Source organism: Nerophis lumbriciformis, linkage group LG17, assembly GCF_033978685.3.
Source record: "Nerophis lumbriciformis linkage group LG17, RoL_Nlum_v2.1, whole genome shotgun sequence".
In the NCBI taxonomy this organism is placed as follows: domain Eukaryota; kingdom Metazoa; phylum Chordata; class Actinopteri; order Syngnathiformes; family Syngnathidae; genus Nerophis; species Nerophis lumbriciformis.
In genome coordinates, this window is record NC_084564.2 from 6,989,613 (window position 1) to 7,017,500 (window position 27,888).

At 37.6% G+C, this 27,888-nt stretch overlaps 1 protein-coding gene across 4 annotated transcripts in view; it reads right to left on the reverse strand.

The window, feature by feature from the left end:
• The window catches only part of cntn5 (contactin 5), a 101,531-nt gene that overhangs the window by 21,506 nt on the left and 52,137 nt on the right, over window positions 1-27,888 (reverse strand). For all 4 annotated transcript variants that reach the window (XM_061972336.2, XM_061972333.2, XM_061972334.2 and 1 more), the window contains 7 exons: window positions 23,569-23,664; window positions 21,869-22,072; window positions 21,448-21,550; window positions 15,779-15,960; window positions 13,001-13,137; window positions 12,811-12,940; window positions 7,088-7,232 (listed from right to left, as the gene is read on the reverse strand). In XM_061972336.2, the coding sequence (XP_061828320.1) occupies window positions 7,088-7,232; window positions 12,811-12,940; window positions 13,001-13,137; window positions 15,779-15,960; window positions 21,448-21,550; window positions 21,869-22,072; window positions 23,569-23,664 (997 nt within the window). The remainder of the gene's footprint in view (window positions 1-7,087; window positions 7,233-12,810; window positions 12,941-13,000; window positions 13,138-15,778; window positions 15,961-21,447; window positions 21,551-21,868; window positions 22,073-23,568; window positions 23,665-27,888) is intronic.

Below are 27,888 nucleotides of genomic sequence, written 5' to 3' on the forward strand. Positions count from 1 at the left end.
CTGTTAGAATAATTGTTTCTAAATTATCACAAAAAACTTTGTGTTAAATTGAGTTCTGTCAAGTAATAAGACAAAAGCCGTCTTTGAAACCTACCAAGAAGAAGGCTCGTAAAACTCCACTGTGTAAGGGGGAGAGCCACATGAAGGTTTTCTGTTTTCTCTCATGTATGGTAATCAACAGAAGGATGTTGTTCTGGCCCAAGGACTTCAAAGCGGAGAGATGACTGGATCTGCCCAATTTCCAGACGAACTCTTTTTGAACTATTTTATGGACCTCTTTTTGAACTATTTTACAAACTTTTTTTTAATCTATTTTATGGAACTCTTTTTGAACTATTTTATGGAACTCTTTTTGAACTATTTTATGGAACTCTTTTTGAACTATTGTACGAACTCTTTTTGAACTATTTTACGAACTCCTTTTGAACTATTTTATGGAACTCTTTTTGAACTATTTTACGAACTCTTTTTGAACTATTTTATGGAAGTCTTTTTGAACTATTTATAAACTCTTGTTGAACTATTTTATGGAACTCTTTTTGAACTATTTTATGAACTCTTTTTGAACTGTTCTTTCCTGTGAATTGTTTACGACCTTTTCTGTGAACTTTTTGCGACCTTTGTCCTTCGGAAACAAAGGTGGCCATGTGGTCGGGGAGGATCCAAAATAAAAGAACGAAGCATGCAATCTTTTGGCAGAGCATGCTGAGATACTGTACAAGGGTACAGTGTGTCCAGGCGTGTCTCCTCAATTGAGTCCAAATTGAATTCTGTCTGTTTAATTCTTTGCCTCTTGTCTTGTTTAATAGATGTCATCAGTGTTTGAAGCTGACACCGCCCCCTGGGGAGACATCATAAAAACAAAGACTGCAGGACTGCTAAGTACTAAAGGACGCCATGAAGACCACATCCTGGACGCTTCTTTCCTTCCCCATTTATGATCAACTCTGATGAAGTCATTTTGTTTGGCATTTCATTTGAGCGGCTGCCCATTTTCATGAGACAGCTGATGGGAGTCAGGAGGAGGAGCCAGGAAGGCGTAACCCAATCTTGACACAATTTACACGCAATCTGCAGCCTGGAGACATTTTTCACATTAGAGCAAACTCTCAGCCTGCAAGGACGCACCGAAGACATGCTAATGCTGTGTAGGACATGCTAATGTTGTGTAGGCCATGCTAATGTTGTGTAGGCCATGCTAATGTTGTGTAAACATGCTAATGTTGTGTTGGACATGCTAATGTTGTGTAAACATGCTAGTGTTGTGTTGGACATGCTAATGTTGTTTAAACATGCTAATGTTGTGTAAACATGCTAATATTGTGTAGGACATGCTAATGTTGTGTAGACATGCTAATGTTGTGTAAACATGCTAATGTTGTGTAAACATGCTAATGCTGTGTAGGACATGCTAATGTTGTGTAAACATGCTAATGTTGTGTAGGACATGCTAGTGTTGTGTAGGACATGCTAATGTTGTGTAGGACATGCTAATGCTGTGTAAACATGCTAGTGTTGTGTAAACATGCTAAAGTTGTGTAAATATGTTAATGTTGTGTAAACATGCTAATGTTGTGTAAACATGCTCATGTTGTGTAAACATGCTAATATTGTGTAGGACATGCTAATGTTGTGTAGACATGCTAATGTTGTGTAAACATGCTAATGTTGTGTAAACATGCTAATGCTGTGTAGGACATGCTAATGTTGTGTAAACATGCTAATGTTGTGTAGGACATGCTAGTGTTGTGTAGGACATGCTAATGTTGTGTAGGACATGCTAATGCTGTGTAAACATGCTAGTGTTGTGTAAACATGCTAAAGTTGTGTAAATATGTTAATGTTGTGTAAACATGCTAATGTTGTGTAGGACATGCTAAAGTTGTGTAAATATGTTAATGTTGTGTAAACATGCTAATGTCGTATAGGACATGCTAATGTTGTGTAAACATGCTAATGTTGTGTAGGACATGCTAATGTTGTGTAGGACATGCTAATGTTGTGTAGGACATGCTAATGTTCTGTAAACATGCCAATGTTGTGTAAATATGTTAATGCTGTGTAGGACATGCTAATGTCGTGTAAACATGCTAATGTTGTGTAGGACATGCTAATGTTGTGTAGGACATGCTAATGTTGTGTAAACATGCTAGTGTTGTGTAAACATGCTAAAGTTGTGTAAATATGTTAATGTTGTGTAAACATGCTAATGTTCTGTAGGACATGCTAAAGTTGTGTAAATATGTTAATGTTGTGTAAACATGCTAATGTTGTGTAGGACATGCTAATGTCGTGTAAACATGCTAATGCTGTGTAGGACATGCTAATGTTGTGTAGGACATGCTAATGTTGTGTAAACATGCTAATGTTGTGTGAGACATGCTAATGTTGTGTAGGACATGCTAATGTTGTGTATATACTGTACGTTAATGTAGTGTAAACATGCTAATGTTGTGTAGGACATGCTGATGTTGTGTAGATCATGCTAATGTTGTGGAAATATGTTAATGTTGTGTAACCATGCTAATGTTGTGTAGGACATAGTAATGTTGTGTAGAACATGCTAATGTTGTGTAGGACATTATAATGTCGTGTAGAACATGCTAATGTTGTGGAAATATGTTAATGTTGTGTAAACATGCTAATGTTGTGTAAACATGCTAATGTTGTGTAAACATGCTAATGTTGTGTAGAACATTATAATGTCGTGTAGAACATGCTAATGTTGTGGAAATATGTTAACGTTGTGTAAACATGCTAATGTTGTGTAAACATGATATTGTTGTGTAAACATGCTAATGTTGTGTAAACATGCTAATGTTGTGTAAACATGCTAATGTTGTGTAAACATGATAATATTGTGCAGGATACTTAAGAATTTATTTGAAAGAGACGATAAATCCGAGCCTATTTAAAAAAATAAAAAATAAAAAATACTTTGCTTTCCCTAAACACGTCCTGGTGCGCCATTAGCGTAAATCAATGCTAATTACAGGCTTTCATTAAGTCGGCGCGGCTGTCGATGGCAGATAAGGGAGGAGACGTTTCGATTGGTGGGAAAGTGACGTCCTGGTGCCCATGGAATCTCCGCTGGACAAAAGATCGCATCACCAAATCTTTGGCCCCCGTCGCTCGGGTCAAAACCCTGAAAACCTGCTTTGTCCAGGCGTTATCTCCAAGTGGATCACCAGTGACCTTGGAACAAACTCCATGGATTTAATCCCAGAAAAAGCGTTGCGGTTGTCCTGGACCTGCATGGACAACAACGCTCTCCTGAAGTCAACGTAGGACACGTTCTTCTCAGATGTCCGGAACAGACATGGCCAGTTAGCATCGTTGTCATGACAACTTCAACCATTTCCTCCGCACAACAGAACAAGTCCTTCTCTGCTTTTGACCAACGCCTCTGAGCTTTTATCACCCGTCACCATTTGAGCCCTGGCAGGACTTCAAACCCTCCTTCAGAACCTCTTCCGACTTTTAAAGAAGAACTATTCCTCAATGAAGATCACCACATCGGTGCTGAAGGATTTAGTCCCAGTCTCGGTCGAATTTCAGCTTGTTTTGTTTTGCTTCACTTCAGTCTCGGTTGCAATATTTGTGTCTTCCAAGATCGGCAAGCGGCCTCCAGAGGGACAAGTCAAGCTTGAGGGAATAATCATAACAAGTTAATGTACTCACTTTTCATGACTACATTTCACCGAGACAAATCAATAAGCTGAGATCAAAGCAATCAAATACTGTTTTGGCACACGAGCCTGGTGGTGAGTCGACTCCGATGGTGGGGGAGGATGCCGGACAGACCTGGCAGGCCCAAACGCATTGTGAGGGTCTGCCGGAAACGTCTGGCAGAGTCTACCGTCAAAAATATTTTCCATTCCCGCCTCCGGAAGAACTCTGAGCATGTCACGAGGGAGGCACTGGACATTGACTCCGGGTGGACCATATGTTCCGTGCCTCTATTGTTAAGGCGGCCGATCGGAGCTGTGGCCCCAAGGTGGTCAGGACCTGTCATAGCGATAATCCCGCTAGTGTTTGGATGCCGTCAAGCTGAAGGAGGAGTCATATAGGGTCCTTTTGGATCAAGGGACTCCGGAGGCAGGGCACGGGTACCGACAGGCAAAGCGCTGTGCGGCTTTGGCGGTTGCAGAGGCAAAAACTCATGGGAGGAGTTTGGAGGAGCCAAAGAGAATGACCTCTGGACGGCTTCGAAGCGAGTCTGGACCACCGTCCGCCACCTCAGGAGGGGTAAGCAGTGTACTGTCAACACCGTGTATGGTGGGGTTGGTTTGCTGCTGACCTCGACTCAGGACGTTGCGGATCCCACCTACACTTCTTCCAATAGGAAGCAGTGCCTGGGGACTGTGGTGGACTCTCCTATTTCTAGGACTGAGGTTGCAGAGGTAGTAAAGAAGCTCCTCTGTGGCAAGACCCCAAGGGTGGCTGATATCTGCGCGTAGTTCCTTAAGGCTCTGAATGCTGTGGGGCTGTCATGGTTGACAAGACTCTGCAACAGTGTGTGGACATTGGGGGAGGTGCCTCTAAATTGGCAGACAAGGGTGGTGGTTCCTCACTTTAAGAAGGGGTCCTGATAGCTTCATCTGGTCAGGATCTTCAGCTCTCACTGGATCGGTTCGCAGTTGAGTGTGAAGAGACTGGGATGAGGATCAGAACCTCCAAGTTCGAGTCCATGGTTCTCGCCCGGAAAAGGGATGGTGAGGAGACCTTGCCCCAAGTGGAGGAGTTCAAGTACCTCGGAGTCTTGTTCACGAGTGAAGGAAGAGAGGATCATAAGGCGCTGTGTCTGCAGTGATGCGGACCCTGTATCGACCGGAAGGCAAAGCTCTCAATTTACCGGTCGATTTACGTTCCCATCCTCACCTATGGTCATGAGCTTTGGGTTATGAGTGAAAGGATAAGATCACGGGTACAAGCGGCCAAAATTAGTTTCTTCCATCGGGGGGGCGGGGCTCTCCCTTAAAGATAGAGTGAGCAGCTCTGCCATTCAGGAGGAGCATCTGGTCAGCTACCGCTGATGACCCTACCCGCCACCCATCAGGAGCAAGGGTTCATTTTCCTGCTCAAGCACATGACTAGGATGGTGGAAGCCGGGGATCGAACCAAGAACCTTCAAAAAGTGAGACTCCACTCTTCCAATGTGTGCTAGCTTGATGCTAATTTACATTGGATTTGCCATAAACAGGCTACTATTAGCATTAGCCATTTTACATGGCAATTTCAACACCTCCAAATGTAGTAACGGAAACTACAACTAATATGGTATTCACAACCCAACAGCTGCTGTGTAATAAGCACAATACTTACAGTATTAACACTTTGTATGGCGCAACACAACAGTTGGACAACATACCATAGATTGCCTGTACAGTACTGCCATCTACTGTCTTACATTAAAACATCACTTTTTATTAGCAACAAGTTAACACATTAAAGTACCAAAAATGGTACCCTTAAGTACCTGTAATGATTCAGGTACCGGGAATTGGTACCCTATTGGTTTAAATGTGAACGTTACCTATCCTTAAATGTGTGTATGTGTGTGTGTGTTCTTGTATTTCTACCCTTCTTGAGACACGAAGAAGGAAAAGTATATTCCATATGAGGAGGTGTGAACAAGTGATGACATAAATCATGGTCCCAATAACATCTAATAGAGAATGTCTCATGTGCACCCCTGCTGGTGACATCTATCAAAATGAGGGTGGTCCCAAAAAGGAGGGATTTTTCAAATTGACTGTGTGTCGCTTTTAGAAGTGCTCCCCCTCTGGTCAACATATGAAAGAACAAGTGTGTGTAAACATTTTAATTGCTCCCACTCTGGTCAACATATAACAAGTGTGTGTAAGAAATTAAAATGCGCCCCCTTTGGCCAAAATTCATTAAAATAGATAAATAAATATGTATATAAAGATATATTGTAATAACTTGAAGTAAATAATTCAGATTAAAAACCAATTACAAAAATGAACTAAAAGCGTCTTTTTCTCACAATGTGTCGACTTTTTTCTTTAAAAATTGGAAACAATTTCTCTTATTCTTTCTGTTTCTGTAATATTGCAATGTTTTCTCGTAAAATTATTACTTTTTAATGTAAAATTATTACTTTTGAATGCAAAATGGTGACATTTGTCATACAAAATTCAGACTTGTATCACAATATTGCCAATTTTTTTCTATTCTTGTAAAACAGTGATATTTTTTGAGTAAAATGTTGACTTTTGTCATCATTTTGCCAAGCAAAATTCAGATTATTATGATATTGCCAAGTTTTCTTATAAAATTGGGACTTTTGTCGAGTAAAGTTACAACTCTTTTCATAAAATTGCCAAAATTGTAAGCTTTCCTTGTAAATTTGCGACTGTTACTGAGTAAAATTCCAACTTTTATCATAATATTGCACAAATAATCAGTTTTTCTTGTAAAATGTTGACTTGCTTTGAGTAAAATTACGACTTTTAAACATGCTAATGTTTAAAAGTCGTATGTTTCAAAATTCTAAGTTTTTCTTGTGAAATTGTGACCTTTTTCTTTAAAAATTCCAACTCATTTTTCACAACAAGTTTTTTTCAAATATTTGCATATGTATATATTATTAATGTTATATATCTATATAACATATCTTTATATATCTAGAAAGGGTGGTCCTAAAGAGGTAATAATTTTTCAGAGGTCTCAAGAAGGTAACAAATACAACAATATGTTCATGTGTGTGTGAGTGTGTGTGTGTGTGTGTGTGTGTGTGTGTGTGTGTGTGTGTGTGTGTGTGTGTGTGTGTGTGTGTGTGTGTGTGTGTGTGTGTGTGTGTGTGTGTGTGTGTGTGTGTGTGTGTGTGTGTGTGTGTGTGTGTGAGAAAAGCATCAGAGTGAACAAAAGGTCCAGTTCCATGTTGATGGTATAAAAATAATGAAAAAGATATTTAAAAACGACTCATAATTAATTAATTAGATTTAAATGATTATTTGGTCGTTTGAAAGCTTTTGAATAAAATAAAGTAGCTTGATTGTATTAAAGCAGTCAGTGACATACTTTTATTGTGAAATATCAAAAGAGAATACTTCATTGTCACCTTCTGCTGGGCTGGATCCTGCGCTCTCCTCGCCGCCACATCATCCTGGCTTTGGGCGACGCGCGCGCTTCGCACTCCATGGACACGTCCTTGCCAAGTGTGGCCATGACTCGCACGGCGTTGGCCAAGAAGACGGGCGGTGATGCTGAGAGAGTGACAGGATGATTGTTTTAGCATTGATGCATCATCCTGTGTGCTAGCAAAACATGCTTGTGTTTTATTGAGACTGGAACTGAAGAATGATGCTGACTTGCAGGAAGAAGTCATGAAGTCATTAGTGCAGCCAGACACATGCTTTATTAATGACACCGAGTATTTCGCTCATAACATGAAGAGAAGATGTTTTGTGATGCTTAGCATCTCTTGACCTACATTAGCATCTTTCCTTGACAAAATACATCTTCATCATCAAAATGTTGACGTTGCTGAGATTCCAGTGCAGAAAGATCAAATCAAACTTGAACGTAAGCAGTTTAAAGTGGCAGCAGATCAATAAAATCTAATTCATGTCGGGGCTGCCAGGCGTTGTCAGCTAGGATTATTTATATATTACATTTATAATGAGATGTTGAAGATGTTCTACGAGTCGGTGGTGGCGGGCGCCTTCTTGTACGCCGTGGCCTGCTGGGGCAGCGGGCTGAGAGCGAGGGACGCAAACAGACTGGACACGTTGGTAGAGAAGGCCAGTAACGTGGTGGGAGTGGAGCTTGACTCTCTGGAGGTGGTGTCAGAGAGGAGAAGTCTAGCAAAACTCTTAGCCATTATGGACAACACCTCCCACCCACTACACTCGGACCTTGCGGGGAGAATGAGCACGTTCAGTGGAAGGCTCAGACTCCCAAAATGCAACACGGAACGACACAGGAGGTCCTTCACACCGACAGCCATCAGACTGTATAATGCATATGTTCCTTCTTGACTGCACTTAAATGTAGAATATATGTAGAATATATTCATATTATTCATATATTATATATAATATATATATAATATATTATATTATTTATTATTATTATTGTCTATTGTGAGCGAACTGTGGTGCCGAATTTTCCCCAGGGATCAATAAAGTACTTTCTATTCTATTTGAATTATTCATTCATTATACATCATAATGACATCATCACCTTGATAGTGACAATATCACCATGACATCATCACCTGTATAGTGACATCATCACCATATCATCATCACCATGAGAGTGGCATCACCACATGACAACATCACCATGATAGTGACATCACCATGACATCATCACCATGATAGTGACATCATCACCTTGATAGAGTGACATCATCACATGACATCATCACCATGATAGTGACATCATCACCATGACATCATCACCTTGATAGTGACATCCTCACCAAGATATCATCACCTTGATAGTGACATCATCACCTTGACATCATCACCATGACATTACAAACATGAGAGTGACATCATCACCATGATAGTGACAGCATCACCATGATAGTGACATCATCACCATGGCATCACCACCGTGATAGTGAAATCATCACCATGATAGTGACATCATCACATGACATCATTACAATGAGAGTGTCATCATCCCTATGACATCATCATCACATGACATCATCACCATAATAGTGACATCATCAACATGACATCATCACCATGATAGTGACATCATACGTCATGTCATATCATCACTATGACATCATCACCATGGTAGTGACATCATACGTCATGACATCATCACCATGATAGTGACATCATCACCATGACGTGATCACCATGAGAGTGACATAATCACCATGGCATCTCCACCATGACAGTGACATACATCATGACATCATCACCATGACATCATCACCATGGCATCATCACCATGACAATGACATCATCACCATGACATCATACACCATGACATCACCACCATGACAGTGACATCTTACATCACCATGACACCACCACCATGACAGTGACATCATATGTCATGACATCACCACCATGACAGTGACATCATGACATCATCACCATGACAGTGACATCATTACCATGACAATGACATTATCACCATGACATCATACACCATGACATCCTCACCATGACATCATTGCCATGATAGTGGCATCATCACCATGCCATCATCACCATGACAGTGACATCATCATCATCATCACCATGGCAGTAATATCATCACCATGACATCATACATTATGACATAATCTCCATGACATCATCACCATGACATCACCACCATGACAGTAACCTACTCAGTGGCCTAGTGGTTAGAGTAGGTTGTGTATTCAAACCCCGGCCGAGTCATACCAAAGACTATGAAAATGGGATCCATTACCTCCATGCTTGGCACTCAGCATCAAGGGTTGGAATTGGGGGTTAAATCACCAAAAATTATTCCCGGGCGCGGCCACCGCTGCTGCTCACTGCTCCCCTCACCTCCCAGGGGGTGAACAAAGGGATGGATCAAATGCAGAGGACACATTTCACCACACCTTGTGTGTGTGTGACAATCATTGCTACTCTAACTTTAACTTTACGTCATGACATCATCACCATGACATGATAACATGACAGTGACATCGACACCATGACAGTGACATCATCACCATGACATCATCACGATGATAGTGACATCATCACTATGGCATCATCGCCATGACATCACCACCATGACAGTGACATCATACATCATATCATCAACATGACATTATCACCATGACAGTGACATCATCACCATAACAGTGGCATCATCACCATGACATCCTCACCATGACAGTGACATCCTCACCATGGCATCTCCATCATGACTGTGACATCATCCCCATGGCATCATCACCATGTCATCATCTCCATGACATCATCACCATGACAGTGACATCATCTCCATGACATCATCATTGGGCTTTGAAGTTGTGGACAATTTACAGTGTGACGAGTTCAAGCGATATCATGTAAAGTGCAAACTGGCGAGAGGAGCCATCACACAAATGTGACATGAGTATGATGTCATTGTGCTTCATATGGGACAGCGGTGCTTATCATTAGTAACTAACAAGAGTAATAGTATAAATAATTATAGGACATGTGTGCATACACAAGTCTATGTTGGGCTTGAAGTTTCTGGACCACCTGGAGTCTTTTTGGTTCAATTGATATTACAATATTAAGTAGCAGTTATCATTGATAACTGGTGGGAAGAGTGATGGCCTTTATAATATGACACATTTATGTGTGTATATGTTTTTATGTAAAGTGGCAGTTATTGTTAATAACTGATGGAGGAGTAATTGCTTTTATAGTATCACACATCAATGTGTGAATATGTTTCTTATGAAAAGTGGCAGCTATTATTAATAACTGGTGGGAGGAGCGATTGTCTTTATAGTTATTAATATCTGTCGAGAGAAGGGGTGATTATTTGGTTATGAATGAAGTAATAGTGTCAGAATACATATGTTCGGACAAATAGCTGCTGTGCACTCGACAGTTAACATTTAGAAAAGTGGAGAACGGGGCCAGAGATTCTGCAAATGTCACAGAGTGTCATTGCTGCCAATCAAAGTGTCCCAGGGGACTCTGAAGGGGACGTCTAGAGGGGACTCTGAAGGGGACGTCTAGAGGGGACCCTGAAGGGGACTGGGTGTCAGCAGCTGTGAGTCAAGGAGAACATCATCAGAGGACAGAATGAATGCAGCTGCAGGGTGAGGCTCATGAAGGCATCGTGGTGCGTTTGTGAGCGTCCGACAAACAGCTGTCAGAGTCCCTCTCTGAATGTTGATGTGTCTTCTAAGTGTGTCCTTATTGGTCCATTAGGAACCTTTGTGACCTTAAATTAGCAAACATCATGGCTGACATTGTACTAACTACACTGTGTCCTTCTCTTCTACATTCTTATTGATCATCAATCACATTTCTCTGCTTCATATTGATCTTCAATCACACTTCCCTTCTTCATATTGATCATCAATCACACAGCAGCACCTCCTGCATTTCAATCATCATGTCTTCTCATTGCATCTTCACATCTTCATATTTGACACCACAGGAACTACAAAGCCCAAAAGCAGTGAAGTTATCATGTTGTGTAAATGGTAAATACAATGATTTGAAAATCCTTTTCAACTTATATTCAATTGAATAGACTGCAAAGACAAGATTTTTCATGTTCACACTGAGAACTTTGTTATTTTTTGCAAATATTAGCTTATTTGGAATTTGATGCCTGCAACATGTTTCAAAAAAGCTGGCACAAGTGGCAAAAAAGAGTGAACAAGTTGAGGAATGCTCATCAAAGACTTATTTGGAACATCCCACAGGTGAACAGGCTAATTGGGAACAGGTGGGTGCCATGATTGGGTATAAAAGCAGCTTCCATGAAATGCTCAGTCATTCACAAACAAGGACGGGGCGAGGGTCACCACTTTGTCAACAAATGCCTGAGCAAATTGTTTAAGAACAATATTTCTCAAGCAGCTATTGCAAGGAATTTAGGGATTTCACAGTCTATGCTGCGTAATATCATCAAAAGGTTCAGAAAATCTGGAGAAATCACTGCACGTAAGCCATGATATTAAAGATCTTCGATCCCTCAGGCGGTACTGCATCAAAAAGCCACATCAGTGTGTAAATGAAATCACCACATGGGCTCAGGAACACTTCAGAAAACCACTGTCAGTAACTACAGTTGGTCGCTAAATCTGTCAGTGCAAGTCAAAAACTCAACTATGCGAAGCCAAAGCCATTTATCAACAACACCCAGAAACGCTTCGCTGGGCCCGAGCTCATCTAAAATGGACTGATACAAAGTGGAAAAGTGTTCTGTGGTCTGACGAGTCCACATTTCACATTGTTTTTGGAAACTGTGGATGTCGTGTCCTCCGTACCAAAAAGGAAAAGAACCATCCGGACTGTTCTAGGCGCAAAGTGTAAAAGCCAGCATCTGTGATAGTATGGGGGTGTATTAGTGGCCAAGGCTTGGGTAACTTACACATCTGTGAAGGCACCATAAATGCTGAAAGGTACATACAGCTTTTGGAGCAACATATGTTGCCATCCAAGCAATGTTAACATGGACGCCCCTGCTTATTTCAGCAAGACAATGCCAAGTAACGTGTAACAACAGCATGGCTTCATAGTAAAAGAGTGCGGGTACTAGACTGGCCTGCCTGTAGTCCAGACCTCTCTCTCATTGAAAATGTGTGGCGCATTATGAAGCCTAAAATACCACAACGAAGACCTCCGGACTGTTGAACAACTTAAGCTGTACATCAAGCAAGAATGGGAAATAATTCCACTTCAAAAAATGTGTCTTCTCAGTTCCCAAACCTTTACTGAGTGTTGTTAAAAGGAAAGGCCATGCAACACAGTGGTAAAAATGCCCCTCTGACAACTTTTTTGCAATGAGTTGCTGCCATTAAATTCTAAGTTCATGATTATTTGCACAAAAATAACAAAGTTTCTCAGTGTGAACATGAAATATCTTGTCTTTGCAGTCTATTCAATTGAATATAAGTTGAAAGGGATTTTGTGATACAACATAGTTGTGTGATGAAGTGATGACCTTATTACCTAAAATGTTTGACCCTGGAACTGACCATATGATACACAGTAGTATTGTTCTGAGGTATGATTGCAGTTGTGTGATGAAGTGATGACCTTCTTACCTAAAATGTCTGACACTGAAACTGACCATGTGATACAACATAGTTGTGTGATGAAGTGATGACCTCTGTACCTAAAACGGTGAGTGCAGCGTTGGCATAGAGTGCAGCGTGGGTGTTTTCCACCACACACTGGTACACTCCTGAGTCTGCAGGGTGCACTTGGTGGATGGTCAGCTGGCCGTTCACCACCTCTATTCGACCCTGGAACAGACCACAGCCATGATGCCTTTGAGCAAAGAAGACCAGGTGAGGGCGTCGTACCTGCGACGTCAAAGGTAAAGCGTTACGTAACCAGCGATATGTGGGCCTGGGTCTCCCTGTGGCCTTGCACTCCCACTGCAGAGTCTCTCCACTGTCCACCCGCCTGTCCTCCATCTTCTTCACCCACTCTGGTGATGCTGCAACACACAATATCTATAATTATCATGACTAATATCATTATTATTATAAATTATATCATTTTTAAAATCATTATTCATATCATTATCATGACTAATACCATTATTATTATTAATTAAAGCATTTTTAAAAACATTATTAATATCATTATCATGACTAATATTATTATTATGATCATTTGTAATATTATTATTGATATCATTATAATGACTAATATTATTATTAATAATATAATTGTAATATTAATATTATTATCATTACTAATTATATAATTATTACTTTTATTAATACCAATAATATTATTACTATTAATAATTTCATCATGCTTATTATTACTATTACTAATATTATCATAGTTATTATTACTATTATTAATAATATCATTTTTTAAAACATTATTATTGGATTATTATTACTAATATAATTATTATTACTATTATTAACATTATCAATAAAAAATTGTAAATCATTAATAATATTAATATCATTACTAACATCATTATTATTACTTTTATTAATACCAATAATATTATTACTATTAATAATTTCATCATCATTATTATTACTATTACTAATATTATCATCATTATTATTACTATTATTAATATTAATAATATATTTTTTAAATCATTATTAATAGCATTATTATTATGAATATAATTATTATTACTATTATTAATATTTTCAACTCAAAGACATTTGACACTATTTCCACATTCACCCATTCACACACACATTCACACACTGATGGCGGGAGCTGCCATGCAGGGCGCTAACCAGGACCCATCAGGAGCAAGGGTGAAGTGTCTTGCTCAAGGACACAACGGACGTGACGATGTTGGTAGAAGGTGGGGATGCAACCAGGAACCCTTAGGTTGCTGGCATGGCCACTCTCCCAACCGCTCATCATTATTAATATCAATATTACTATGATTAATATCATTATCTTTATTATTAATATCTGTATTATATTATCTTTATCTTTATTATCATTATTATTATCATCATTATTAAAATTATTATTATTAATATAATATCATAATTGTTCTTATTATTATTAATAATACTGTTATTATATTATTATAATAAAAATAATTATCACTATTATTATTATCTTTATGATTATTATTAGTATTAATATAATTGTCACTAGTATTATTATTATCATTAACATACTTTCTCTTATTATTAATAAAATCAGCCCTAAGAGACATTCGTGATTAAGAGCTATTTAAGTAAACTTTGATTGATTGATTGATTGATTATATTTATTATTATTATTATTATTATTATCTCTTATTATATTATTATTAATATAATTTTTATTATTGTCTATATATTTTATATTAATATATTTACTATATAATCTTTATTATTAATTATTAATATTAATATAATTATAATTGTATTATTACATTAATTATTATTATATATTATATATATATATATATATATATATATATATATATATATATTATTAGTATTGATACTATTAATATCAATAATAATAATATTAATATTGTTATTATCATACTATCATTGTTGTTATTATTAGTAATACTATTTTTATTATACAATTATTATTAAAATAATTTTCACTATTATTATTATTATGTTTATTATTATTAGTAGTAGTATTAGTATAATTATCATGAGTATTATTATGATCATCATCATCATTTTTATTATTATTAATCAAATCATTATTGTTAATATATTTATTAATATTATTATCTTTATTATCATTATGATTAGTATTATTATGTGGTGTGATAAATGTTGCTGCATAGCCCACTTTGACACATGCCTTCAGAACACACCTTATTTAAAACCTGAAAGGTAAGTCCACCTGTTTCTTTCATCCTTGTCTTTAAAGTCAATTAGAGTACAGTATTATGCAGAGGTGTACTTACAACCATTATGGGTGTGTTACATACGTTAGTTAAGACTTTGCAATAGTAAAACATGATTATTAGTTATGATTGTCATGCGCTGCTCAGAATGTTTTGTACTAAAGTGAAAGACAGAAAATAAATGTTGTTGGTGTGGAAGAGACGAACGATGACTTGTTGCCATGGTGATCAAGATTTCCTTATTGAGACTTTTCCTCAACTTGTTTTGTTCCCACAAGAAATACAAATCATATTTTTAGTTCTATTTTCTTTGGTGAACTTCAGAGCAAAAGTCCTGCACCAGGACCACTAGACCCCCCACTGAATCCTGCACCAGGACCACTAAACCCCCCACAGAGTCCTGCACTAGGACCACTAGACCCCCCACAGAGTCCCACACCAGGACCACTACACTTCCCACAGAGTCTTCCACCAGGACCACTACACCTCCCACAGAGTCTTCCACCATGACCACTAGACCCCCCAGAGAGTTCTGCACCACGAGCACTACACCTCCGACTGAGTCCTGCACCAGGACCACTACAACCCCCACAGAGTCCTGCACCAGGACCACTACACCTCCCACTAAATCCTGCACCAGGACCACTACACCTCTTGCCGAATCCTGCACCAGGACCACTACACCTCCCACTGAGTCCTGCACCAGGACCACTAGACTCACCACTGAGTCCTGCATCAGAACCACTAGACCCCCCACTGAGTCCTGCACCAGGACCACCAGACTCACCGTAGACCTGCAGAAGTCCTTTAAAGGTGACTCCTCCTCGAGGATTGTCAGCTTTGCACTCGTAGGTCCCCGAGTCCTCCAGCTGGATGTCAGGAATCTCCAGAAGTGCCTGAGACTTGCGAAGTCTGGCCTTTTTGGGAATGTTTCCATTCAGTTTCCTCCACGTAATGGTTGGAACTGGACTGTCACCAAGGACACACACATCAATAATAACAGTCATTATATATACAGATTTTATATATATATATATATATACTGTATGTATATATATATATATATATATACATATGCTTATATATATACATATGCATATATATATATATATATATATATATATATATATATATATATATATATATATATATATACTGTATGTATATATATATATATATATATATATACATATACATATATATATATATATATATATATATATATATATATATATATATATATATATATATATACATACATATGCATATATATATATATATATATATATATATATATATATATATATATATATATATACTGTATTCATCCATCCATCCATTTTCTACCGCTTGTCCTTTTCGGGGTCGCGGGGGGTGCTGGAGCCTATCTCAGCTGCATTCGGGCAGAAGGCGGCGTACACCCTGGACAAGTCGCCACCTCATCGCAGGGCAAACACAGATAGACAGACAACATTCACACACTAGGGACCATTTAGTGTTGCCAATCAACCTATCCCCAGGTGCATGTCTTTGGAGGTGGGAGGAGCCTTTCCCCAGGTGCATGTCTTTGGAGGTGGGAGGGGCCTATCCCCAGGTGCATGTCTTTGGAGGTGGGAGGGGCCTATCCCCAGGTGCATGTCTTTGGAGGTGGGAGGGGCCTATCCCCAGGTGCATGTCTTTGGAGGTGGGAGGGGCCTATCTCCAGATGCATGTCTTTGGAGGTGGGAGGAAGCCGGAGTACCCGGAGGGAACCCACGCAGTCACGGGGAGAACATGCAAACTCCACACAGAAAGATCCCGAGCCCGGGATTGAACTCAGGACTACTCAGGACCTTTGTATTGTGAGACACATGCACTAATCCCTGAGCCACCGTGCTGCCCTATATGTATATATATATACAGTACATGTATATATACTCCGGCTTCCTCCCACCTCTAAAGACATGCACCTGGGGATAGGCTCCTCCCACCTCCAAAGACATGCACCTGGGGATAGGCCCCTCCCACCTCCAAAGACATGCACCTGGGGATAGGCCCCTCCCACCTCCAAAGACATGCACCTGGGGATAGGTTGATTGGCAACACTAAATGGGCCCTAGTGTGTGAATGTTGTCTGTCTATCTGTGTTTGCCCTGTGATGAGGTGGCGACTTGTCCAGGGTGTACCCCGCCTTACGCCCGAATGCAGCTGAGATAGGCTCCAGCACCCCCCGCGACCTCAAAAGGGACAAGCGGTAGAAAATGCTGTATGTATGTATGCTCTTTGTATGATCCCTCACCTAGGACCTGCTTGTCTTGGGAAACCCTACCAGGGGGCATAGAATCCCCCGGACAACATAGCTCCTAGAATCATTGGGACACGCAAACTCCTCGACCACGATAAGGTGGCAGCTCAGACAGTTTGTTTACTTATATCTTTGTTTATTTTTTACAAGTGTTTTTACTTATATCTTTGTTGACTTATTACAAGTTTGTTTACTTCTAATATTGTTGTTTAGTTGTTACAAGTTTGTTTACTTATAATATCTATGTTGACTTATTACAAGTTAGTATTCTGATATCTTTGTTTACTTTTTACAAGTGTTTTTACTTATATCTTTGTTGACTTATTACAAGTTTGTTGACTTATTACAAGTTAGTATACTGATATATTTGTTTACTTATTACAAGCTTGTTTACTTCTAATATGTTTGTTTACTTATTACAAGTTTGTTTACTTCTAATACGTTTGTTTACTTATATCTTTGTTGACTTATTACAAGTTTGTTGATTTATAATATCTGTGTTGACTTATTACAAGTGTGTTTACTTATATATCTTTGTTGACTTATTACAAGTGTGTTTACTTATATATATTTGTTGAATTTGGCCCTGCGATGAGGTGGCGACTTGTCCAGGGTGTACCCCGCCTTCCGCCCGAATGCAGCTGAGATTGGCTCCAGCACCCCCCGCGACCCCAAAAGGGACAAGTGGTAGTCAATGGATGGATGGATATTTGTTGACTTATTACAAGTGTGTTTACTTATATATCTTTGTTGACTTACTACAAGTGTGTTTACTTATCTATCTTTGTTGACTTATTACAAGTTTGTTGACTTATAATAACTTTGGTGACTTATAATATCTTTGTTGACTTAATACAAGTTTGTTGAGTTATAATATCTTTGTTGACTTATTACAAGTTTGTTGACTTATAATAACTTTGGTGACTTATAATATCTTTGTTGACTTAATACAAGTTTGTTGAGTTATAATATCTTTGTTGACTTATTACAAGTTTGTTGACTTATAATAACTTTGGTGACTTATAATATCTTTGTTGACTTAATACAAGTTTGTTGAGTTATAATATCTTTGTTGACTTATTACAAGTTTGTTGACTTATAATATCTTTGTCGACTTATAATAACTTTGTTGACTTATAATAACTTTGGTGACTTATAATATCTTTGTTGACTTAATACAAGTTTGTTGAGTTATAATATCTTTGTTGACTTATTACAAGTTTGTTGACTTATAATATCTTTGTCGACTTATAATAACTTTGTTGACTTATAATAACTTTGTTGACTTATTACAAATGTGTTGACTTATAATATCTTTGTTGACTTATTACAAGTGTGTTTACTTATATATATCTTTGTTGACTTATTACAAGTTTGTTGACTTATAATATATGTGTTGACTTGTAATATCTTTGTTGACTTATTACAAGTGTGTTTACTTATATATATCTTTGTTGACTTATTACAAGTTTGTTGACATATTACAAATGTGTTGACTTATAATATCTTTGTTGACTTATTACAAGTGTGTTTACTTATATATATCTTTGTTGACTTATTACAAGTTTGTTGACTTATAATATATTTGGTGACTTATAATAACTTTGTTGACTTATTACAACTTTGTTGACTTATAATATATGTGTTGACTTATAATAACTTTGTTGACTTATTACAAGTTTGTTGACTTATAATATCTTTGTCGACTTAATACAAGTTTGTTGAGTTATAATATCTTTGTTGACTTATTACAAGTTTGTTGACATATAATATCTTTGTCGACTTATAATAACTTTGTTGACTTATAATAACTTTGTTGACTTATTACAAATGTGTTGACTTATAATATCTTTGTTGACTTATTACAAGTGTTTTTACTTATATATATCTTTGTTGACTTATTACAAGTTTGTTGACTTATAAAATATGTGTTCACTTGTAATATCTTTGTTGACTTATTACAAGTGTGTTTACTTATATATATCTTTGTTGACTTATTACAAGTTTGTTGACTTATAATATATTTGGTGACTTATAATAACTTTGTTGACTTATTACAAGTTTGTTGACTTATAATATATGTGTTGACTTATAATAACTTTGTTGACTTATTACAAGTTTGTTGACTTATAATATCTTTGTCGACTTATAATAACTTTGTTGACTTATAATAACTTTGTTGACTTATTACAAGTGTGTTGACTTATAATATCTTTGTTGACTTATTACAAGTTTGTTGACTTATAATATATGTGTTGACTTATAATATCTTTGTTGACTTATTACAAGTGTGTTTACTTATAATATCTTTGTTGACTTATTACAAGTGTGTTTACTTATATATATCTTTGTTGACTTATTACAAGTTTGTTGACTTATAATATATGTGTTGACTTATAATATCTTTGTTGACTTATTACAAGTGTGTTTACTTATATATATCTTTGTTGACTTATTACAAGTTTGTTGACTTATAATATATGTGTTGACTTATAATAACTTTGTTGACTTATTACAAGTTTGTTGACTTATAATATATTTGGTGACTTATAATAACTTATAGTTAGTTAAGTCTGGGCTTCCCTGCTTAGGCTGCTGCCCCCGCGACCCGACCTCGGATAAGCGGAAGAAGATGGATGGATGGATGGATAATAACTTTGTTGACTTATTACAAGTTTGTTGACTTATAATATATGTGTTGACTTATAATAACTTTGTTGACTTATTAAAAGTTTGTTGACTTATAATATATGTGTTGACTTATAATAACTTTGTTGACTTATTACAAGTTTGTTGACTTATAATATATTTGGTGACTTATAATAACTTTGTTGACTTATTACAAGTTTGTTGACTTATAATATATGTGTTGACTTGTAATAACTTTGTTGACTTATTACAAGTTTGTTGACTTATAATATATGTGTTGACTTATAATAACTTTGTTGACTTATTAAAAGTTTGTTGACTTATAATATATGTGTTGACTTGTAATAACTTTGTTGACTTATTACAAGTGTGTTGACTTATAATAACTTTGTTGACTTATTACAAGTTTGTTGACTTATAATATATTTGGTGACTTATAATAACTTTGTTGACTTATTACAAGTTTGTTGACTTATAATATATGTGTTGACTTATAATAACTTTGTTGACTTATTACAAGTTTGTTGACTTATAATATATTTGGTGACTTATAATAACTTTGTTGACTTATTACAAGTTTGTTGACTTATAATATCTTTGTTGACTTATAATAACTTTGTTGACTTATTACCATACTTGCCAACCTTGAGACCTCCAATTTCGGGAGGTGGGGTGTGGGGGCGGGGTTGGGGGCGGGGGCGTGGTTGGGGGCGTGGTTAAGAGGGGAGGAGTATATTTACAGCTAGAATTCACCAAGTCAAGTATTTCATTCATATATATATATATATATATATATATATATATATATATATATATATATATATATATATATATATATATATCCCCCCGCGACCCCGAAGGGAATAAGCGGTAGAAAATGGATAGATGGATGGATGGATATATATATATATATATATATATATATATATATATATATATATATATATATAAGAAATAATTGACTTTCAGTGAATTCTAGCTATAAATATATATTTATTTTATTATATATATATATATATATATATATATATATATATAAAAGAAATACTTGAATTTCTGTGTTCATTTATTTACACATATACACACACATAACACTCATCTACTCATTGTTGAGTTAAGGGTTGAATTGTCCATCCTTGTTCTATTCTCTGTCACTTTCTTTCTAACCATGCTGAACTCTGATGATGCATTGCTGTGGGCACGCACAAAAGTGCTTTCATCAAATGCACTAGATGGCAGTATTGTCCTGTTTAAGAGTGTCACAACATTGCTGTTTGAGGCAGACGAACTGCTTTACTGTAGACGTTGTTTAAATTGTGGGAAAGCGGACTCAGGCCCGCATGGAGCTGGAGGGGGCGTGGCCTCCAGCTCGGCCTGAATTTCGGGAGATTTTCGGGAGAAAATTTGTCCCGGGAGGTTTTCGGGAGAGGCGCTGAATTTCGGGAGTCTCCCGGAAAATCCGGGAGGGTTGGCAAGTATGCTTATTACAAGTGTGTTGACTTATAATAACTTTGTTGACTTACTTGCCCAGGGCGAAACACTCCAGGGTGACGGTCACACCCTTGGCAGCTGACAGGGATGAGGGGAAGGTGACTTCCAGTTTGGGCTCGTATTCTCCCATCACTCCTGGAGGAGGAGAAGATTATTTATCTCAACGTTCATCTCTTCTCACTCGCTGCAGTAGTGAAGAAGTACACAACTTTAATTGTGTTAACTCATAACAAAACACTACACACTCAGAGGAAGCAGCTTTGGACTTCATGGACAAAAGGAGGACCACTGTTTGGTGTGTAGTATGTAGTAGTGTGTAGTAGTGGTGTGTGGTAGTGTGTAGTAGTGTGTGGTAGTGTGTAGTAGTGTGTGGTAGTGTGTGGTGGTGGTGACTTTGTAGTCTGAGGGCGGACACTCTAACCACTAGGCCACTGAGCAGGCTTAACATCTTACCGTCAGTTCTGAGGGTGAGCGGCGTGGGCGGGCTGAGGACGCGGGCGTTGGTGAGCGTGTTCTTGAGCAGGCAGATGTAGCTGCCCACGTCGGAGGGCTGGACCTTGGACACGTACAAGTTCCCTGTCACCTGCGACACCAAGCGCCGGCTGTCCTCCGCCACCAAGGACGGGAAGTGGTTGAACACCCAACTATAGATGATCTCTGCAGGCACAGTAGGGACAGCTGTCACACATCATCATCATGTGTTCATCACCTGTTCATAAAGTGTTCATCATGTGTTCATCATGTGTTCATCACGTGTTAATGACGTGTTCATCACATGTTCACCACATGTTCACATGGTCATCATGTGTTCATCACATTGTCATCATGTGTTCATCACGTGTTCATCACATGTTCACCACATGTTCACATGGTCATCATGTGTTCATCACGTTTTCATCACATGTTCATAATGTGTTCATGAATTGTTCATCACATGTTCATTATGTGTTCATCATGTACTCATCACATGTTCATGTATTCATCATGTGTTCTTGGTTCATCACATGTTCATGTGCTCATCGTGGGTTCATCATGTGTTCACGAAGTGTTCATGACGTGTTCATCTTGTGTTCGTCACGTGTTCATCACATGCTCATGTGTTCATTCTGCGTTCATCACATGTTCATCACATGTTGATCATGTCTTCATCATGTGTTCATCATGTGTTCATCAAGTGTTCATCACGTGTTCATTACATGGTCATCATGTGATCATTACATGTTCATCACGAGTTCATTGTGTTCATCATGAGTTGATGACATGTCCATGTGCTCATCACATGTTCATCATGTGTTTATTACATGTTCATTATGTGGTCATCACATGTTCATCATGTGTTCAAGTGTTCATCACGTGTTCATCATGTGTTCATCATGTTTTCATCACGTGTTCAACATGTGTTCATGACGTGTTCATCATATGTTCATTATGTGTTCATCATGTGCTCAACACATGTTCATCATGTATTCATCACATGTTCTTGGTTCATCACATGTTCATGTGTTCATCATGGGTTCATCACATGTTCATCATGTATTCATCACGTTCTTGGTTCATCACATATTCATGTGTTCATCATGGGCTCATCATGTGTTCATGACGTGTTCATCTTGTGTTCGTCACGTGTTCATCATGTGTTCATTCTGTGTTCATCACGTGTTAATCATGTGTTAATCATGTGTTCATCACATGTTCATCACATGTTGATCATGTCTTCATCATGCATTTATCACATGTTAATCAAGTGTTCATCATGTGTTCATCACGTCTTCATCATGTGTTCATCACATGTTCATCACGTGTTTGTCACGTGTTGATCACATGACGTAGGTGTACAACTTCCTGTCACATGTTCACAGCCTCGTGACGTGGTGAAGAAGGTGTCCATGGTCCAGTAAACATCATCCCAGTGTAAATAAGCCACCCTTTGAAAGGCCACTGTTTTACGTTGCAGAAGAAAAGCAAGGTGAGCTTCTCTTGGAGAAGAGCTTGTGGGTTTTGTTGATAGGTCAATTGATCACTTCCTTGGTTTACATTTTGGAGAGCAGTGTAAGAAGAAGACAGTAAACAAAAAGACAAAGAAGGCAGGAGGACAGATGAGGGAGAGGGAAAGAAAAGTGTCCGCCTTCGATGAGAGCCAGGTGCAGTCTTACCTGGAGAGTGAGGGGGGGGCGAGCACATCAGCACAACACCTTGGCCTTCACGCACCGAGACGCCACCTCGGCTCTTCTTGCTGAAATCTGCAAGATCTGCAACACAACAACTTGTTCAGAACAAAGAACATGGTCATGTTTACATTTGTTAGCATCCGAGTGTTCACATGGTCATGTTGACCTGTTAGCATCCGAGTGGTCACATGGTCATGTTGACGTGTTAGCATCCTAGTGGTCACATAAAATAAGACCTTCTGGAGGAAAGGTTCTTCATGTTTGGGGTCATTGTCCTGTTGGAACACCCAACTGCGCCCAAGATCCAACCTCCGGGCTGATGATTTTAGCTTGTCCTGAAGAATTTGGAGCTAATCCTCCTTTATCATTGTCCCATTTAAAGCAGCCGTTCCATTGGCAGCAAAACAGGCCCACAGCATAATACTACCACCACCATGCTTGACGGTAGGTATGGTGTTCCTGGGATTAAAGGCCTCACTTTTCTCCTCAACATTTTTGTTTCATCTGACCACAGAACTTTATTTATTATTTAACTTATCTTTGTCCATGTGATGTCAGATGAAACAAAAATTGAGCTGTTTGGCCACAAAACCCAGCAATATGATTGGAGGAGAAAAGGTGAGGCCTTTAATCCCAGGAACACCATCCCTACCATCAAGCATGGTGGTGGTAGTATTATACTCTGGGCCTGTTTTGCTGCCAATGGAACTGCTGCTTTACAGAGAGTAAATGGGACAATGAAAAAGGAGGATTACTTCCAAATTCTTCAGGACAAGCTAAAATCATCAGCCCGGAGGTTGGGTCTTGGGCACAGTTGGGTGTTCTAACAGGACAATGACCCCAAAAGTGGTAAAGGAATGTCTAAATCAGGCTAGAATGAAGGTTTTAGAATGGCCTTCCCAAAGTCCTGACTTAAAGGTGTGGACAATGCTGAAGAAACAAGTCCATGTCAGAAAAGCAACACATTTAGCTGAACTGCAGCAATTTTGTGGTCAAAAATTCAAGCAGAAGCTTGTGGATGGCTACCAAAAGCGCCTTATTGCAGTGAAACTTGCCAAGGGACATGTAAGCAAATATTAACATTGCTGTATGTATACTTTTGACCCAGCACATTTGCTCACATTTTCAGTAGACCCATAATAAATTCATAAAAGAAGCAAACTTCATGAATCCAATCACTCTATCACAACAAAATAAGAGTTGTAGAAATGATTGGAAACTCAAGACAGCCATGACATTATGTTCTTTACAAGTGTATCAGGAAACATGTTTCTGCCCGAGGATGATGCCTGACGCCGCCCATCCAATGACTTCCTTCATACTATTATTGGCTCCCAGACGACGGGGAGGAAGAAGAGCTCTGCACCATCAAGAAAAAAGCTGAGTGGAACGTTCCAGCAGGTTGGCGTGACTGAAGCTGCCCTGCGGCTGCAAACTTTGCCATCATTCCCCGAGTGGAGCACTTGGCTGCAAACCTCTGCTAGCTACACTTACTTCACCCACACTGACCTACAGCGGACATCTTTCTCTCACACAATACTTGTACTACTTGAACACCTCCATAAATATCAATATTACACTCATATATATATATATATATATATATATATATATATATATATATATATATATATATATATATATATATATATATATATATATATATATATATATATATATATATATATACATAGAGTAGAATCAATGTACGACTTGTTCACATAATAATAATATATATACATATATCCACACATATATATAAATACACATATATATTATATCAAATCAAATCAAATCAACTTTATTTATAAAGTATACACACATATATATATACACACATATATATACATATCTATATATATACATATGTATATACACACACATATATATATACATATATACACACATATATATACATATATACACATATATTATATACATGTATATATACACATATATACATGTGTATATATATACACATATATATATACATATATACACACATATATATATATATATATATATATAAACATATCTATATATATACATATATACATATACATATCTAGATATATATATACATATATATACATATATATTATATACATATACATATATTAGGTTGATTGGCAACACTAAATTGGCCCTAGTGCGTGAATGTGGGTGTGAATGTTGTCTGTCTATCTGTGTTGGCCCTGTGATGAGTGGCGACTTGTCCAGGGTGTACCCCACCTTCCGCCCGATTGTAGCTGAGATAGGCTCCAGCGCCCCCCGCGACCCCGAAGGGAATAAGCGGTAAAAAATGGATGGATGGACATATACATATATACACATATACACATATTATATATATATATATATATATATATATATATATATATATATATATATATATATATATGTATATATATATATATATATATATATATATATATATATGTATATATATATATATATATATATATATATATATATATATATATATATATATATATATATATATATATATATATATATATGTGTGTGTGTATATCAATCAATCAATCAATGTTTATTTATATAGCCCTAAATCACAAGTGTCTCAAAGGGCTGCACAAGCCACAACGACATCCTCGGTACAGAGCCCACATAAGGGCAAGGAAAACTCACCCCAGTGGGACGTTAATGTGAATGACTATGAGAAAGCTTGGAGAGGACCGCATATGTGGGTAACCCCCCACCTCCTCTCTAGGGGAGACCGAAAGCAATGAATGTCGAGTGGGTCTGACAAAATATTGTGAAAGTCCAGTCCATAGTGGATCCAACACATCAGCAAAAGTCCAGTCCACAGTGGATCCAACACATACAGTATACAGTATATATATATATATATATATATATATATATATATATATATATATATATATATATATATATATATATATATATATATATATATATATATATGTCTTAATAAGGTTATCCAAAAAATAGTGCTCGATACCGTAGTAGAGCGCAATATATGTATGTGTGGGGAAAAAAAAAATCACAAGACTATTTCATCTCTACAGGCCTGTTTCATGAGGGGGGTACCCTCAATCGTCAGGAGATTTTAATGGGAGCATTCGCATACCATGGTTTATATAAGGCACAGAGTGGGTGGGTACAGGCTGGCCTAGGGGCGTGGTGATTGGTTCATGTGTTACCTAGGAGGTGTTTCCGTCTATGGCGGCATGTTGTTACAATTTCGCTGCGCTTGTTGAGGGATGACAGGTCTGGACGGTAGATAATAAACAGTTTCTCTTTCCCAAAGACAACAACCTAAGAAAAGTATTCAACAAGAACAACATCAAATTGAGCTACAGCTGCATGAACAATATACGACAAATCATCTCAAACCACAACAAAACAATTGCAAATGAGCCGTCGACCCCCAGTCAGAACGACTCCAAAACCAACAAAGCATGTAACTGTCGAAAGAAACCTGATTGCCCCCTCAACGGGGGATGCTTACAAACATCAGTTGTCTACCAATCTAAGGTAATACGCAAGGACATTAACACATCCGACACATATGTAGGATTAACCGAGGGTGAATTCAAAACCAGATGGAACAACCACAAGGCTTCTTTCAGGAACAAAAACCTGCGAAATACCACAGAACTCAGCAAACACATTTGGGACCTCAAAGACAATAATGTTGAATATTCAATAACATGGCAAATTCTTGCATCCAGCACACCTTACAATAGTGGTAATAAAAGATGCAACCTATGCTTGAAAGAGAAACTGTTTATTATCTACCGTCCAGACCTGTCATCCCTCAACAAGCGCAGCGAAATTGTAACAACATGCCGCCATAGACGGAAACACCTCCTAGGTAACACATGAACCAATCACCACGCCCCTAGGCCAGCCTGTACCCACCCACTCTGTGCCCTATATAAACCATGGTATGCGAATGCTCCCATTAAAATCTCCTGACGATTGAGGGTACCCCCCTCATGAAACAGGCCTGTAGAGATGAAATAGTCTTGTGATTTTTTTTCCCCACACATACATATATATATATATATATATATATACACATATATATACACATATATACATATATATATATATATATATACATATATATATATACACATATATATACACATATATACATATATATATATATATACATATATACACACACACACATATACATATATACACATATATATATATATACATATACAAATATATGTGTGTATGTATATATATATATATATATATATATATATATATATATATGTAGAATAGAATGCATTTTTATTGTCACTA